This window comes from Aulonocara sp. 'chitande type north' Nkhata Bay, linkage group LG11 (genome assembly GCF_057382095.1).
Source record: "Aulonocara sp. 'chitande type north' Nkhata Bay isolate Kocher_YH1m ecotype deep benthic linkage group LG11, A_spYH_male_GT1.1, whole genome shotgun sequence".
Taxonomy (NCBI): Eukaryota; Metazoa; Chordata; class Actinopteri; order Cichliformes; family Cichlidae; genus Aulonocara; species Aulonocara sp. 'chitande type north' Nkhata Bay.
Window position 1 is genome coordinate 14,052,462 of NC_141354.1, and position 16,729 is coordinate 14,069,190.

Consider the following 16,729-nt stretch of genomic DNA (forward strand, 5'->3'; position numbering starts at 1 on the left):
GTATTGATATGTCAGTATTTGGTCATAATTATAAAAACTAAAGTTGGCTAGTAAATGTCAAAATTTGTTTTGTATACAGAGATAGGAAAAACGTGGGAGATTAATAATACATTGCCAGCTCTGATGTATCAAGTTAATGCTGCCATGAGAGAATAACTGCATATTTTTAACGTTAAAGTTCAAGTCAGCTCTGCAAAAACAGGGGACTGGTCACTGAGGACACCTGCTGTCTTTTTTGCAATACTGCAGAAAGGCACAGTCTGCATGCTGCTGTGATGCAGGAACATTTTTTAACTAAGCTTGTCGCTGCCTTGGCAACTTTAATTGCTCTTAAGAGCATTTGACATGCAAAACTCTGAACTCAGCTGTGCTGCAGTGCTTCCTGTTGTTTAACCGTATATATTTTCACCACCTCAGTAGGGGCAAAAAGTGCCATGAGCATGTTACATTGATCAACGGGTGTGTATCGTGAAGTGATATGAGAATGTGTATATTATTACAACTGCGCATCACTTGCAGCTACAGCAATGGCAGTAAAAGTGAAAATCTGGGACTGAGTCGGAGGGATATCATTCCCATCATTCCTTTTTCAGAAACACAGATAGTTTTCGAGTATTAGATGCGTATGACCATAAGGATTGTACGTGGTTTACCATCAGCTTTAGTGCTACGGCTAAATGGGCAAAAGCTTGAGATTTTATTTCATTTATAAAATAACAACTTTAAAGGTCAAAAAAGTTCTGATGGTAAAATATTACACTAACTTTATAAATGACAGTTTCTTAGATCTCATGGCCGTAGACTGCCATTCTTAATGATTGATGGAAACACAAAAGATGATATTGAATCATCTGCATTGTTGAAAATGTTTATGTTAAAGGACTCTTTTTGTTCGTTTCTTGTTGTTGTTCTTGTGAACTGGACACACCATGTGACTGAGACCTAGTCTCTGAACTTCTGCCTGATAAACGTGGATTTATCAATTCTTTCAGGTTAACCAGCATTGAAGGGGTCTGGTTTAAGTTTTTAAGAATGAATTTTCTAGCTGCCTATTTTCCCCAGTAACAATCTTTAAATCCCAACAGAAAACATTTTCTTTTCATTTGTTTTTCCAACTTCAGACTAACTTTAATTTACTGCCATTTTTCCTCCCCCCACATGGAGGTAGTTTGTAATCAGTTCCCTTATTTTGTTGTCTGTCTGTTTGTTAGTAGTCAAGTGTCCACACTTTTGAAGATATAATTTTCCAATTTTGCATGGTTTATTACCCACAATCTTTGGGGTGAATCATGTTCAAACTTCACAGCAATATAGGCCTTGGGGGACCTGAGGACCTAACTATGCTAAACATTTTACCATGACCTCTTCAGCAGCTGGAAACTTATATCAGGCAAGAATGGGACCAAATTCCAACATCAAACCTCTAGGATCTCATAATCTTGATGTGTTTTGGAAAGAAGAGGAAATGCTACATCGCAGAAAACATTTCCCCGTCCCAACTATTTTTTTCCCTGTAGCAAGCATCAAATTTGAAATGAGCTCACTTTGTGCATAAAATTGCAAAATTTCACTGTTTAAACATTTGTCGTGTTATATACTTTCCTTTTTCAATAAGATGCTGGCTCATGTGATTTGAAAATCTTTTATTTTTCATTTTGTTCAAATTTAAAGAATGTCCCGGTTTTTGTGGAATTTGTGTTGAATGCTGCACTTTGGTCAATGCCGGTCGTGTTTAACACCTCAAGACCAGCTCCCGATCATCAATCGCTCGTGAGGGTCTCACCACAGCCGCTCACACTGCTCACGCGCAAACACGTAAACGTCGGTGAAAAAGACGGCGCAGCACGGCTGTGCAGCGTGTGATCTGGACACAAGCGATGGAGGCACAACTTGTAGAACTTTGGAAAGCTCATCCGAGCCTTTTCGATGTGGCATCACAAAATTATCACGACCACAACAACCGTGAAAATAGTTGGATTTACATTGCTGCTCAATCACAGCTGCCTGATCAATGTTTTTCATTAGCAGTTTAGCAAAGTTGATGGTGGTGGTGGTGTGTGTGTGAGTGAAAGACAGAGAGAGCGAGCGACAGATTTTCTGTTATAACCTTAATTTTATGGACGCACAGGGTGAGCTCTCAGGTCGCATCAGAGCATCGGGCCGTATAGTGTGAGACCCTGCATCGTGACCTACCAACTTCTAACCCCTGCGAGTCAATCGTGCAGTTTGAGCAGGAGCTGAATCGCGCGACTGAAAAAAATCGCAGTGTCTGCCCAGCTTTAGGTGTACTGTCGTCCGAGACTTGCACCGCAGTGTCGGCGTTTGTTTCCCTGTTGGCCATGCTTCTTGTTGTGGTCATCTGTTGTCTTCCGGTATTTTCTCCGTAAGCGACCTTTCCTCGACCAATGAGATGAGCGGTAATCTGAATTGTCATACTCGAATTGTCATAAGTGTGGTGTCAGGTCATTGGTCACAAAGCAGGAGAGGGGCTGGGAATTATGTTTTCAAACAAAGCGTTAATTCCATTAAAAGTTATAGACTACTTTTGATTATCACTGTATCACGGGACAAAGTGCGTCCCTTATTAGCTCAATACGGGACGTGTACTTTTGTTTCTAAATACGGGACGATTCCGTTTTTTAAGGGACGGTTGGCAACCCTACATATCGGTCACATATTTGTCAGTAGTTTGTACTGTGAGCAGCAGTGTAACCCTGAGCTGAGCATCAAAGACAGGCGGTGCAGGCTTAGTCAAATATGATGGGCGAATTTTTAATTAAGTTTTCTCCATTGTTTTCCTTGGTCTGACTGTGGAGTTTGTTTTGAAATTCATGACAGGAAGTACTTCTATTTAGCTAAACGGAAGCTAAACGGAAAAACAGAGTAGCCCCCACTTCTTGCGTGATTCTGGCTTCACAGCAGGAGCTCAAACAACTTTGCAAGATTTGAGTAGCGCAGAAATTTGGGAGAAGCGTCCCACAGAGCGACAGTACAGCCTGCGCTCCGGATCACCGTCTGTCATTCAGCAGGTGAGTAACACTTCCGTCTGTCTGCAGGAGCAAGTGTGCTGAATACTCGAACTCTGTTCATTTATCTGCAGGTTAGAAGTAAAACTCAAAGGCAAAAGTTATTTGCTACTAAAACTCCTCTGTTAGAGGATGGAGACCAGTAACAACAACAACAACAACAATAAATAACAATAATACATTTATAGCAGTTTGGATAAAGCCACACATTAAAGATAAATGTTCCCGCATGCAGACACACAGTCCTGAACACTGACTGAGAAAAGGACGGTGCTCTGACAACAACAACCTGACGTGATGCGTGATGTAGTGTGATGTTGCGTGCTCGCCGTGTGGAAACTACAGTATGGAGAAGATGGGTGACAACATGCGCATGGAATAGAATAGAATAGAATAGAATAGAATAGACCTTTGTTGTCATTGAACATGTGCCAGCGAAATTGTAGAAATGCTTCACCAACGTGTTCTTACCCTGTTGATCTTTGCAGGTTACTTGGATAAGAAAAAACAATATTGATCATTTTTAGAATAAAGATTTCGATATTTCTAAGGCGTGGCAGATGTTTTTAAAACGATTGCATAATTGGCACTTAAGCTGTGAGCGCAGTGCCAAAACTCTCTGTCCTAAATCACTCGGTGCGCAGGGTGAGGAAGTGAGGTGTGAAGAGCGCACACAGCAAGCCACGTCTGGCTGAAGAATCTGTAACGAATACAAGTGAAATGTCCTATGAATGAATCCGTGTTAGTGCGTTAGATTAATCTCCATGTGATAATGTGCGACATAGTAACTGGAACTCTCTCATCTGATGGCAAATGATGTTAGGTCTGCTTTCACACACATTTAGCCTATAAAATCAAATGCATGTTATTTTAAGATAAGATACCTTTATTAATCCCACGGGTGGGAATTTTTGTTAATATTTAAATATTATATGTAAATGTCCTAATTACTTATTTAACTGCTTTGATCTAGTGGAATGTCTTCCTTCCTCCTTGTTTAGGATTTCTGTGACTGCAGTAAAATTCCCTCCATCCATCACTTACCCCACGAGACCTGAGGTAAAAATTAATTTATGATAATCACACAATTCTCACTAATTGAACTGAATGCCAATATGCATTTATAATGAACATTTACATGATCTGCACAACTTTGTTTATTATGTTGTTGTTTTCATGAATGACCGGAGGGTCTGTCCCAGTGAATCATGGGACAGCATTTTCTCCTCTCTATTAAGAAAATATGGCCCAGTGTATGCTGTTCCAACAGAGCTGATATAGGAAGCACCAAAGCTCCTTTCCTCAGTATTTGGGGAATTGGAGCATCTCTTATTATGGCAACTACACTACCTCTGGTCATCACTCTAATTTAGGAACATTTCTAATCAAAGTGGATCATTGGGACTCGTGGCGTTACTGTCACGGCTGGCGGGGTGAGCCGTGTGGTGTAGGAGGAAAAGGACCCAAAATGCAGGCAGTTGACTGGTGATGAGAGTGATGTTTTATTTACAGAAGTGGAGCAACTTGAACAGGCAGTGAGAAAAGACGAATGACTGAAAAAAACCTAGACTGGGGAAAACTTAATGACAAACCTGAACGGGGAGCGGAGACTGCAGAGCGCCGTCTTTACACCAACAAACACAGACGATCCAACGATGAACAGAAGCCAACACACACTATAAATACACACTAGGTAATGAGGAGATGACACGCAGGGGTGGACACAGCTGACACTAATGGACATGATGAGAGGCAGACCTACAAAGTAAAACCGGAAACACACAGACTGTTTTACAACAAAACGCAGGGACCTGAACGGAGCACAGAGGGGAGACACAGGTAGGGATAATAAACACGACAACCAACCCAAACAATTAATACCAAACACAAGATGAACCCAAAAAGAAACACAAAACGCTGGGTCAACGACCCAGGATCATGACAGTTACACTCCTTCCTGCATATACACTTCCACATCCACATCACATGTGAATTATAATCAAAATAACAGGTGGAAGATTAAAAACAAATGAACATACAAATATGAGTTTTAAACAGTTCTGTTAAACAAACCACTGATTCATTCGACCGAATCGACTGATTTTTGAAATAAGTTGCAGTTATAAGGTGCCAGTGTTTAGAGTTAATCAAGACCAGGACAAATTAAAGTTTAGTGGAACTAAGAGATCCAAATGACTGGAAACCATTAAATGTTTCATTTTTGCAACGTTTCAGATTAAATACATACGATTGGGAAAAGCTTTGATATGTGAGATTCAAATGCTTGTCAAAAGTAATACCAAGGTTTTTATCAGATGATTTGATATTGCTGATGTAAGGGCTCTCCTCAGAGAAGCTGCCAGACCCAAACAGTGTCAGTTTGAGACATCCAGTTAGTTAATGGCAGTGAAAGATTGCCTGAGGTAGCTGTTGAGGTTGTTTGTCTTACAGCTGTGTATCATCTGCAATGACAGAAGATGCTTTTGAAGCTGTTTAGTAGGATAGGATATGTAATGAAAATAGAATTGGTCCAAGGATGGAGCCCTGAGGGACTTCATTTAAATTTATACGTACATTTCAGAATTCGTATTATTACAAATATGTCTCTCGGTGAAGTCTGATGAGAACCATTTGAGAACGTTGTCACAGATACCAACACAGTTCATCAATCAGAATGGCATGATCAATGGTGTCACCTGCTGCAGGTCAAGTGGGAATGAAATCAAATATTTCCCAAGTGCATAAGAATGTCATTAGTAATTGTTAGTAATGCTGTTTTCAGTTTTGTCAATAATCAAAAGTGATTTCATACTTTCTACCTTCAGTGTTAGGCAGAGGCGGAGCCAGACATTTGAAACACCCGGGGCTTAGCCCTAAAGGGTATGCATTTTTTTTTCTTTCTTTTTTTTTGAGGGGGGGGGGTTAGAAATGACTGAAAGATTAATAGGCTCTGTTTTGAGTTTTGTTCAAAAAAGAATGACTTCATATAGGGAAAAATATATATCACATATGCAGGACACCTTAAACTAGTTTTTTAATTAAGCAGCGAGGCAGAACAAAGTCAGGGCTGCATCAAGACACGAGGACTAAACCCCAATTCAACCAGACCCAGAACTGATCCAGAACTAAAACAGGACTACAACAGTTCAAAATCAGGACTACTGAGGACTTAACCAAGACAGAACCAGAATCAGAACTAGATGATAGCAGCACTAAAAATCATCATAGACCTGCACTACACTTATTTTTTTTAATTGTACCAAAGTCCACTATTTAGATTCAGAAAAGTTTATATAATTATTTAGCCTTGTTGTGCAAACAAGCCTGCAAAACTTAATAAATATATAACTTGAAAAATAACAAACCTAAAAAGAAACACGAGATACATGAGTACCTATGATACGGTGATACTTTTGGTAAACAACCATTTGACTAACATGTGTGTCTCACCTGCTCTTGTTCCATCTCTGTTCTGTCCTCATTCCCCATCTCCCTCTCTGCTCCTCTCTCTCCCTCTCTGTTCCTCTCTCTCCCTCTCTGCTCCTCTCTCTCCCTCTCTGTTCCTCCCTCTCTGTTCCTCTCTCTCCCTCTCTGCTCCTCTCTCTCCCTCTCTGTTCCTCTCTCTCCCTCTCTGTTCCTCTCTCTCCCTCTCTGCTCCTCTCTCTCCCTCTCTGTTCCTCTCTCTCCCTCTCTGCTCCTCTCTCTCTGTTCCTCTCTCTCTGCTCCTCTCTCTCTCTCGCTGTTCCTCTCTCTCTCTCTCTCTCTCTGTTCCTCTCTCTCTCTCTCTGCTCCTCTCTCTCTCTCCCTCTCTGCTCCTCTCTCTCCCTCTCTGCTCCTCTCTCTCTCTCCCTCTCTGCTCCTCTCTCTCTCTCCCTCTCTGCTCCTCTCTCTCCCTCTCTGTTCCTCTCTCTCCCTCTCTGCTCCTCTCTCTCTCTCCCTCTCTGCTCCTCTCCCTCTCTGCTCCTCTCTCTCTCTCCCTCTCTGCTCCTCTCTCTCTCTCCCTCTCTGCTCCTCTCTCTCTCTCCCTCTCTGTTCCTCTCTCTCCCTCTCTGCTCCTCTCTCTCTCTCCCTCTCTGTTCCTCTCTCTCTCTCTCTCCTTCTCTGCTCCTCTCTGTTCCTCCCTCTCTGCTCCTCTCTCTCCCTCTCTGCTCCTCTCTCTCTCTCCCTCTCTGTTCCTCTCTCTCTCTCTCTCCTTCTCTGCTCCTCTCTCTCTCTCCCTCTCTGTTCCTCTCTCTCTCTCTGTTCCTCTCTCTCTCTCTCTCCCTCTCTACTCCTCTCTCTCTCTCTCTGTTCCTCTCTCTCTCTCTCTGCTCCTCTCTCTCTCTCCCTCTCTGTTCCTCTCTCTCTCTCTCTGTTCCTCTCTCTCTCTCTCTGTTCCTCTCTCTCTCTCTCTGTTCCTCTCTCTCTCTCTCTGCTCCTCTCTCTCTCTCCCTCTCTGCTCCTCTCTCTCTCTCCCTCTCTGCTCCTCTCTCTCTCCCTCTCTCTCTATCTCTCTCTGTTCCTCTCTCTCCCTCTCTGCTCCTCTCTCTCTCTCCCTCTCTGCTCCTCTCTCTCTCTCCCTCTCTGCTCCTCTCTCTCCCTCTCTGCTCCTCTCTCTCCCTCTCTGCTCCTCTCTCTCTCTCCCTCTCTGCTCCTCTCTCTCTCTCCCTCTCTGTTCCTCTCTCTCCCTCTCTGCTCCTCTCTCTCTCTCCCTCTCTGTTCCTCTCTCTCCCTCTCTGCTCCTCTCTCTCTGTTCCTCTCTCTCTGCTCCTCTCTCTCTCTCTCTCTCTCTCTCTGTTCCTCTCTCTCCCTCTCTGCTCCTCTCGCTCTCTCCCTCTCTGCTCCTCTCTCTCTCTCTCTGTTCCTCTCTCTCCCTCTCTGCTCCTCTCTCTCTCTCCCTCTCTGCTCCTCTCTCTCTCTCCCTCTCTGCTCCTCTCTCTCTCTCTCTCTCTGTTCCTCTCTCTCCCTCTCTGCTCCTCTCTCTCCCTCTCTGCTCCTCTCTCTGTGTTCCTCTCTCTCTCTCTTTGTGCTGACAATCATCAAATATACAGTTGAAACCAGATATTTACTCTTCAGATAAAAACACTTTTTTAATTGTAACATCAAATCAGACTAAATGTTTATTTTTTTTTTAGATTGATAAATATAAAAACATATTCGTTAACTTTCTATCTGTATTTCTTAATTGCAAATGTATTCAAACTGAGCCACACTTATGGAGCTCCACAGTTCTGTTCCTGGTGTTTTGGTTGACATCTCTTTATTTTCCCATGTCAAAGAAACAGGCTCTGTGTTTTGCCTTATATGCATCCACAGCTGTGCCACCAATTTACTCACATGGACTCTACTAACCTATCAGAAGCTTCTGCAGCTCAGAATGGAATCATCTGGAGTTTCTTATTATTTAACAATAAACTTAGTGTATATGTACTCCTACATTTGATCAAAGTGATAAAAAATGGACAGCTCTGTCTCTTTATTCTGACATTTAACTAATTCAAAAGATATTTCAATATTTATCTAAAACAAAAAGTTTACTCTAAATTGATGTTGTACAGTAAAAATGTTTTAGGTTTTCTCCCTAAAGTGTATGTAAATATCTGGTTACAAATGTGAATATCCTGCTGTGTACTGAAGTTCCTCTTGTTTTGCATAGAAATATACTGAACAACACACAAAGCATAATATATAAAATACTACCTGAGTTTTTTCTTTGAAAGAAGCTCCTTATGTCCATTCTTGTATATCAGTGCATTACTGAAACCGATTTAGCCGTGGAGGGTAACGACTGAAAATATGAAATAAACACACATGTAAGCTAAGACTCTCTAAAGAAACAGCATTGTTGTTGTTCGGCTTTTCATTTCGCCATTTGTTGATTCACTTGAAGAGCGAGTAACGTAAAATGGGTCAAGTGATCAGTTTGATATCAATCTTTCGTGATGCACCGTCATATTTACATTATTTGTACGGTACTAATGATTTGCTTTGGTACCTGTGTTCCAGATCTACTGGCGTTTAGATCAACTGGCGTTGGTCGAACAGATGTGTGGCAGTCTTGCGTTTCAGGAGCTGCTACCGACAAACCAGCAAAAAAACGGCAAATGTGTCATCTGTGACACTTGTGAGGTTGTCTCAAACTTACTCCGTCAGTCTTGATGCTGTTGAACAACAAAATGTATAAAAATGTGGCGAGTTTACCTGGTGATATCCTCATGCGCAACGCGATCACGAAAACAGCAAACAAGTAATACCACACCGATGTTGTTCACAGGACAGCAAGAGTAAACAATCGGGAGACTGCTGTCGTCGTTATCGTTCCCCTCGCACGGTTTGTTTCTCCGAATTCAGCATTTTTGCTTCACAACTACAGCGAGCAGTTTACTTTGTGCACTAACATGGAGTCGAGTCAACCAGCGCCACCTCTGGCCAAGTGCCACAGCCTACAGCCAGATCAACTTGTGACACACATCTGCACCACGTTTGAATTCGTTTCATGCACATTTGTACCTTTCAATTGTGTCTGTTTGTGCGTCATGCAAATAAACCTTTGAAATGAATGAAATGACACTAATATTTCATATATTCCTTATTGGCCTACATTTGTACAAAATTCCAAATTATATACACAAAGTCATAGAAATCACCACTCCAATTGGTCATCATGATTTTGATATTCTCTTTTTCCATAACAATGAAATATGCCTTGGACAAATATGACACATCAATATTTCATTAGTGTTGTCACATCACATCCTGTAAGCATCGTTTGTCTGTGTCCTTTCTCTGGAAATGATATTTCCAGCCAATATAGGCAATCCATCAACATGGCTGGAGAGTTGGTAGTTATATACAGTCTGTATAAGTGTGGTTAATCCAAAGAAGATTTGTAAGGAGACGGCAGTTACTTTGAATTCACAGCAGTTACACAGTGATTAGTAATAAACAGAGCCAGTGAGAGTGAGTGGATTTAAGAAAGTCAGTGACTCAGGTGTGTCGCTTGGTTTGTCATCTGTTTGTGAGACTGGAGGAGACGTAGAAATCTTTTGTTTTAAATCTTAGTTAGGAAGGTTCCTGTTTGAAAACAAGCACTTTTTGTGAGAAATGCAAGAAGTACATCTGCAGAAAGCACACAGTTACATTCTGTCCATCATGTGGACAAAATAGAAAATGTTGAGCATTGAAAAACTGAGAACGTTGGGCAAGTTCAAAATACGTGTTTGTAAGAACGAAAAACCAAATTGTTCCTAAAATAGTTATGGAAAGTCTAACTGTTGTATGTCTGTGTTCTACATGTTTATCTAATGGAAAATAAAGTTGCTATTGTTTTATTGCAGTTTATTGCAGTTTCTTGACAATTCTGAGTGAATTTACACAGTACGGGTCAAAATGACCCGCAACAAAATCAATGTCACTTTTTTGTTTTTCAACTTAATACAAGGGTTAATTTCCAAAACTTCCATATGATCTTCAATTTGTAGCAGATCCACTATCACACAGCAGCTGGAGCAGTTTCAAATGGAGGTCAGTCCACTACTACCATAGCCCACTACTAGATTAACTTGTGACACATCTGCACCTGCTGCTATGATCACATTGAGTAGAGGCTGAGTGGCTGCACTTACCCCTGGTACATCCAAATCTACCCACAAACATGTTGAAAGATGCAATGCCAGCAATGTGGATTGTCAACACTGAAAACAATCAGTAAGCAAAGACAACAGGGATCATTTGTTTCTGTTTATTTAGCATGCACAACATTTGTAGTCGCCTTCTGCACAGGGGAAGTCCACACACACTGTGTGGTACCACTTTCCACAGAAGGTGCATTCAATCTGCAAGACTGAATGAGATTGTCAGAGTCATTGTCTGACTGTTTATTACTAATCACCCACTGTACATTCACAGTAACTGCCATCTCCTTACAAATGTTCGTTAGATTAACCACACTTGTACGGACTGTATATAACAACCAACTCTAACATGTTTGTTCGCAGAGAAAAGACACAGACAGACTGCGCTAACGACATGTGATGTTACAACACTAGTGAAATATTAGTGTCATTTCATTCATTTCAAAGGTTTATTTGCATGACGCACAAACAGACACGGTTGAAAGGTACAAATGTGCATGAAACGAATTCAAACGTGGTGCAGATGTGTGTCACAAGTTGATCTGGCTGTAGGCTGTGGCACTTGGCCAGAGGTGGCGCTGGTTGACTCGAGTCCATGCACAAAGTAAACTGCACGCTGTAGTTGTGAAGCAAAAACGCTGAATTCGGAGAAATAAACCGTGGGGGGGAACGATAACGACGACAGCAGTCTCCCGATTGTTTACTCTTGCTGTCCTGTGAACAACATCGGCGTGGTGTTACTTGTTTGCTGTTTTCGCGATCGCGTCGCGCATGAGGATATCACCAGGTAAACTCGCCACATTTTTAAACATTTAGTTGTTCAACAGCATCAAGACTGACGGAGTGTGTTTGAGACAACCTCACAAGTGTCACAGATGACACATTTGGCGTTTTTTTTGCTGGTTTGTCGGTAGCAGCTCCTGAAACGCAAGACTGCCACACATCTGTTCGACCAACGCCAGTTGATCTAAACGCCAGTAGATCTGGAACACCTGGTCAAACTTCAGCTCTCCTCTGTCTGCCTGGCTGCGTTTCTCCAACAGCGCACTCGCAGGCAGCAGCTGCCCCGCCCCGCTTAGTGTCTGAGCTCGGATCATACCAATATTAGGGGGGATTTACGCACAGTTGTAAATTCCCACAGTGTGCACTATGTGCTTTGAATATTGTGTGTAGTTTTTGTTTTATACAGTTGTCAGCCAGGCATCTAACTATGAAAAAATTACACTCCAAAAGACCCCGGGCTTCTGACAAAACAACCCGGGCTTAAGCCCAGTAAGCCACCCCCCGCTCCACCACTGGTGTTAGGAATGTTCATTTTACTCTTCACAGCCGTCACCACAGTGGCCGCAGTTGGAGTCTGACTGCTCATTACTGATTTTGTTACCTGTTCAAGATTAGGCTGTGGCTGCTTTAAGTGTGGGGACACAATTTCCACCATGGTTTCTAAGCACTGATCCAGACAGTTCAAGTTTCCCGTGTTTCTAAAATTAAGGGACTAAGCGTGTAAATGTAAAAAAGTAATAAAAATACAATGTAAAGCAGTAAAAGGAGTTAGTAGCTTTTTCTCAGCTTTCTTGCCAGCCCGTTCTCACTCCCGAGGCGTAACATGTCGACGTTTTGTCACGTCCCACGGCGTTTCTGAGGAACGTGAAAGGAGACCTTCAGCGTTCTTGTGGTATGCGGAGGGTTATGAAAACCAGTGCAATGACACTCCCGCGGTAGTAGACGTTCCAGCCCTGTATTCCAGCCCTAAACATGACCTTATCCCCGACCTTAACCAGGACTTAAAACGTTAAATAGCGTGTTTTTAAGCGATTTGAAGAAAAAGAGCGAACATATGTAGATTGAGTCCAGACGGTTCTCATATTTCCTCATTTTTCCGAGGTCGTCATTTAGGAACGTGGTGGGTAGCCGAAAACGTAATATGGTGACGATGTGTCACCTAGCGTAAAATGTTCCGCTTTGGGAGTGAGAACGTGTTGCTAATGCTGCCTGTAACAGTCTTCATTGTCAACCTTTCACTCGACTGTGTGCTGGAATCATAACCAGTTTGTATTATTCATGATTAAAAGCACTAGAAGAAGACACGAGTACAGTCCTTGGTTAATGACTTCACCACGGTTTGTGAAATGCTTGTGAAAATGTTACTGTAGCGTCAAAGCTATGGTCAACTATGGTCAGTTAAATTATATTCATTGGTAACTGACAGCGACTGACGGAGGCTTCAGAGTCATTGGTGGGAAACTCCAGAATACTACTGGCTGTAATACAGGTACCTGTCAGTGTATCTTTACACTACAATTACATGTGGTTTGATTTTTCTTCCAGTGTTTCTGTTCTGACAGCATGAAGTGCACGTGGCCACTTTCCTCTCTGTTGCTGCTGCTCTTAGAGGTGAACAGTGCTTCTCTGCAGGAGACCAACAGGCCTAATTTTGTCCTGATAATGGTGGATGACCTAGGAATTGGAGACCTCGGCTGTTATGGCAATAACTCACTGAGGTAAGAACATGTTGCTTCTCACTGACGCTGGTGAAGCTTAAGTGTAATTTGGCTACTGGTTCTTAGAGACGTGATTGGCAGAAATGGGGGGAACTTGTAATTCTTCAAGCTGCTACTCCCAGAACTCTTTCATTTGACCTCCTGTTATTGTAGGCAGTTTTGTTCCCATACTGGAGTGAATATCTTTGATTGTGGCTCTGTTGATTGTTCACTGTTCAACTGTTCACAGTTGTCGGGGGGGGGGGGGGGGGGTAGACTACTGAATCTGTAGATAAACAGGACAGCAGGCTGCAGAGAGGGTAGAAGAGCACAACATGTTCCTGTGATATTTTGGATATACACTACAGGAAGCCCAGTAGAAGAGAGAGGACTCATAAAAGACTGGCAAATACACTCAACAAAAATATAAACGCAACACCTTTGTTACTGCTCCCATTCCCCATGGGATGGACGTAGAGACCTAAAATTCATTCCAGATACACAATATAACCATCCCTCCCAAACAGTGGTCACAAATCAGTCCAAATGTGTGGTAGTGGGCACATCTGCTATATTGAGATAATCCATCCCACCTCACAGGTGTGCCACATCAGGATGCTGATCTGACATCATGAGTAGTGCACAGGTGTACCTCAGACTGCCCACAACAAAAGGCCACCCTGGAATGTGCAGTTTTTTGCGCTATTGGGGGTCTGGGGACCCAGAACCGGTCAGTATCTGGTGTGACCACCATTTGCCTCATGCAGTGCAACACATCGTCGCATGGAGTCTATCAGATTGTCAATTGTGGCCTGTGGAATGTTGGTCCACTCCACTTCAATGGCTGTGCGAGGTTGTTGGATATTCGTGGGAACTGGTACACGCTGTCGTATACGCCGGTCAAGCACATCCCGAACATGCTCAATGGGTGACATGTCCGGTGAGTATGCTGGCCATGCAAGAACTGGGACATTCTCAGCTGCCATCTGCCCTGAACAATGTGAACCATGATTCATCCGTGAAGCGCACACCTCTCCAACGTGCCAGACGCCATCGAATGTGAGCATTTGCCCACACAAGTCTGTTACGGCGACGAGCTGGAGTCAGGTCAAGACCCCGATGAGGACGACTGGCATGCAGTTGAGCGTCCCTGAGACGGTTTCTGACAGTTTGTGCAGAAATTGTTTGGTTGTGCAAACCAATTGTTCCAGCAGCTGTCTGGGTGGCTGGTCTCAGACGATCTTGGAGGTGAACCTGCTGGATGTGGAGGTCCTGGGCTGGTGTGGTTACACGAGGTCTGCGGTTGTGAGGCCGGTTGGATGTGCTGCCATATTCTCTGAAACGCCTGTGGAGACGGCTTATGGTTGAGAAATGAACATTCAATGCACGGGCGACAGATCTGGTTGACATTCCTGCAGTCAGCATGCCAATTGCACGCTCCCTCATTGCTTGTGGCATCTGTGGCATTTTGCTGTGAGACAAAACTGCACATTCCAGGGTGGCCTTTTGTTGTGGGCAGTCTGAGGTACACCTGTGCACTACTCATGATGTCAGATCAGCATCCTGATGTGGCACACCTGTGAGGTGGGATGGATTATCTCAATATAGCAGATGTGCCCACTACCACACATTTGGACTGATTTGTGACCACTGTTTGGGAGGGATGGTTATATTGTGTATCTGGAATGAATTCTAGGTCTCTACGTCCATCCCATGGGGAATGGGAGCAGTAACAAAGGTGTTGCGTTTATATTTTTGTTGAGTGTATAACCAGAAACTAACTAATTCAAAGAATATTCAAAAACACTGGACCCACAGACCCAGGACCATGACAGGAGATAGCCTCTCCCAGAAACTGTGCCAGTGGAAATATTATCATTTGGGATTACTTCACTGTATTGGATACTGTGCAAACAACATAAATTCAGCATTTATTGCTTTATTTAATGCTACATTTAGCATTTATTATACTAAAGTGACGCTACCCAAGAATATCCGCTAATATGAAGCCTATGTGAGCTAAGTACAAAAATCAAGGGAACTTTTTTAAAAGATATTTTTAGATCAATCTCAAACTACCTCTGACTCAATGTACTGCTCTAAAATTCTCCTTTGACTTAATTGGGGCCGACTAATTGAGAATAAAGATTTCTTTGTCTGTTCATTTGTTTCTTGTCCTGTTTCCTGTTGTGGCCTCTGTGTGAAGAGCCTTTCGTCGAGCTTGGTTTTACTCAAGGTCTCTTCCTGTCGAGTTCTGCCCATTGGGGAGTTTTGGCTTGTAGGGGCAATATTATTATAGATGACTGCTGTCGAGCAGTTATTATTGCATCCAAGTGCAATAATAAAAATACATACATACCATTTTATATTTGTTGAATGAGATTTTATTCCTGTGCTCTTGTTTCCATGCAGTAAGTTTTATTTGTCGAGGTTCTCTTTCTGATATTTCTTTCTCTATCTCGCTACAGTAAAGGTGAGTGGAATTTTAATAGAGCTTTAATTCTGCAAAGACGTCGGTGCTTTCAAATATTTACGTTCATCTCCAGTGTTTTTGAGTAGATTCAGAATGATCACAGCGGCGTGTCCCGGTTAGTTTTGTTTACTGATTTTTATCTAAGTCATAGTTTTTCTTTGATAAGACCTTTTTTATGAAACAGGGACACTGATTTTGTAAAATAACAGTAAAGTGGTGATTTGTGATTGATTGGAAAATTTGGGCATTAAGAACTGAGTAAGAGATTCTTGGGCAACAGCTGGAGATAAGTTGCTTTAACTTTATTTCAGGCATTGACAAGTCTGACATATTCTGCTTTGATGAGAAACCTGTTCTGTAATTGCTGATGATGTGATTTGCAGGACCCCCAATATTGACCAGCTGGCAAAGGAAGGGGTGAAGCTGACCCACCACATTGCTGCAGCCAGCCTCTGCACTCCCAGCAGGGCAGCGTTTCTCACCGGACGATACCCAGTGCGATCAGGCCAGTTAAAAGCTGCACACAGAAACAAGCTTCCCTGACAGGAGCAGTGCTCAATGTTGGCCTGGTGGAGAAGTTTCCAGAATACAGGAGCGTTAAACACAGCCACCTTTAACAGAGGCCATTCATTTAGTGAATTATTTAAGATCGCTTTGAGCCCAATTACAATAAAACTGTCTATAAAACTCTTTATGCACATTGCTGTGAATTGAGTCATTTTTTTTATGCATGCTAAAGTCACACGTTTGTTTTTGTTTTTCTTTCTTTCCAGGTATCGCTGGTTATAGCAGACCAGGTGTCTTTTTATTTAATGCAGCATCTGGAGGTCTCCCCAGCCAGGAGATTACGTTTGCCAAGGTTGTCAAACAACAAGGCTACGAGACTGCTCTCATAGGTATGATGCATGAATCTTATGTGTATTATTAGCAAAAACAACAAAAAGCTTGTCATTTCAGACCCTTACACATCTGTTAGGAATGAATATGAATATGTGGAAACGCTGAAAAAGCATTATGTCACCAAGAAACATGTTTAGAAGCTGACATTATAAGTGCTGTACTTTGGTGTGATTTGTCTGATGTAGAGTCTAAGCTGGTGACTCTGTGAACTTACCAGTGCAGTTGTTTTAGACACAG

At 42.5% G+C, this 16,729-nt stretch overlaps 1 protein-coding gene across 2 annotated transcripts in view; it reads left to right on the forward strand.

Annotated features, from left to right (window-relative positions):
* The first annotated feature begins 2,753 nt into the window (after positions 1-2,753).
* Positions 2,754-16,729, forward strand: part of LOC147318643 (steryl-sulfatase-like) — a 44,444-nt gene continuing 30,468 nt past the window's right edge. The window contains exons 1-5 of one of the 2 annotated variants that reach the window (XM_086310689.1): positions 2,754-3,029; positions 4,028-4,085; positions 12,968-13,140; positions 15,976-16,097; positions 16,366-16,488. In XM_086310689.1, the coding sequence (XP_086166815.1) occupies positions 12,986-13,140; positions 15,976-16,097; positions 16,366-16,488 (400 nt within the window). In that variant the 5' untranslated portion in view covers positions 2,754-3,029; positions 4,028-4,085; positions 12,968-12,985. The remainder of the gene's footprint in view (positions 3,030-4,027; positions 4,086-12,967; positions 13,141-15,975; positions 16,098-16,365; positions 16,489-16,729) is intronic. The other variant, XM_086310688.1, reaches the window with a different exon arrangement.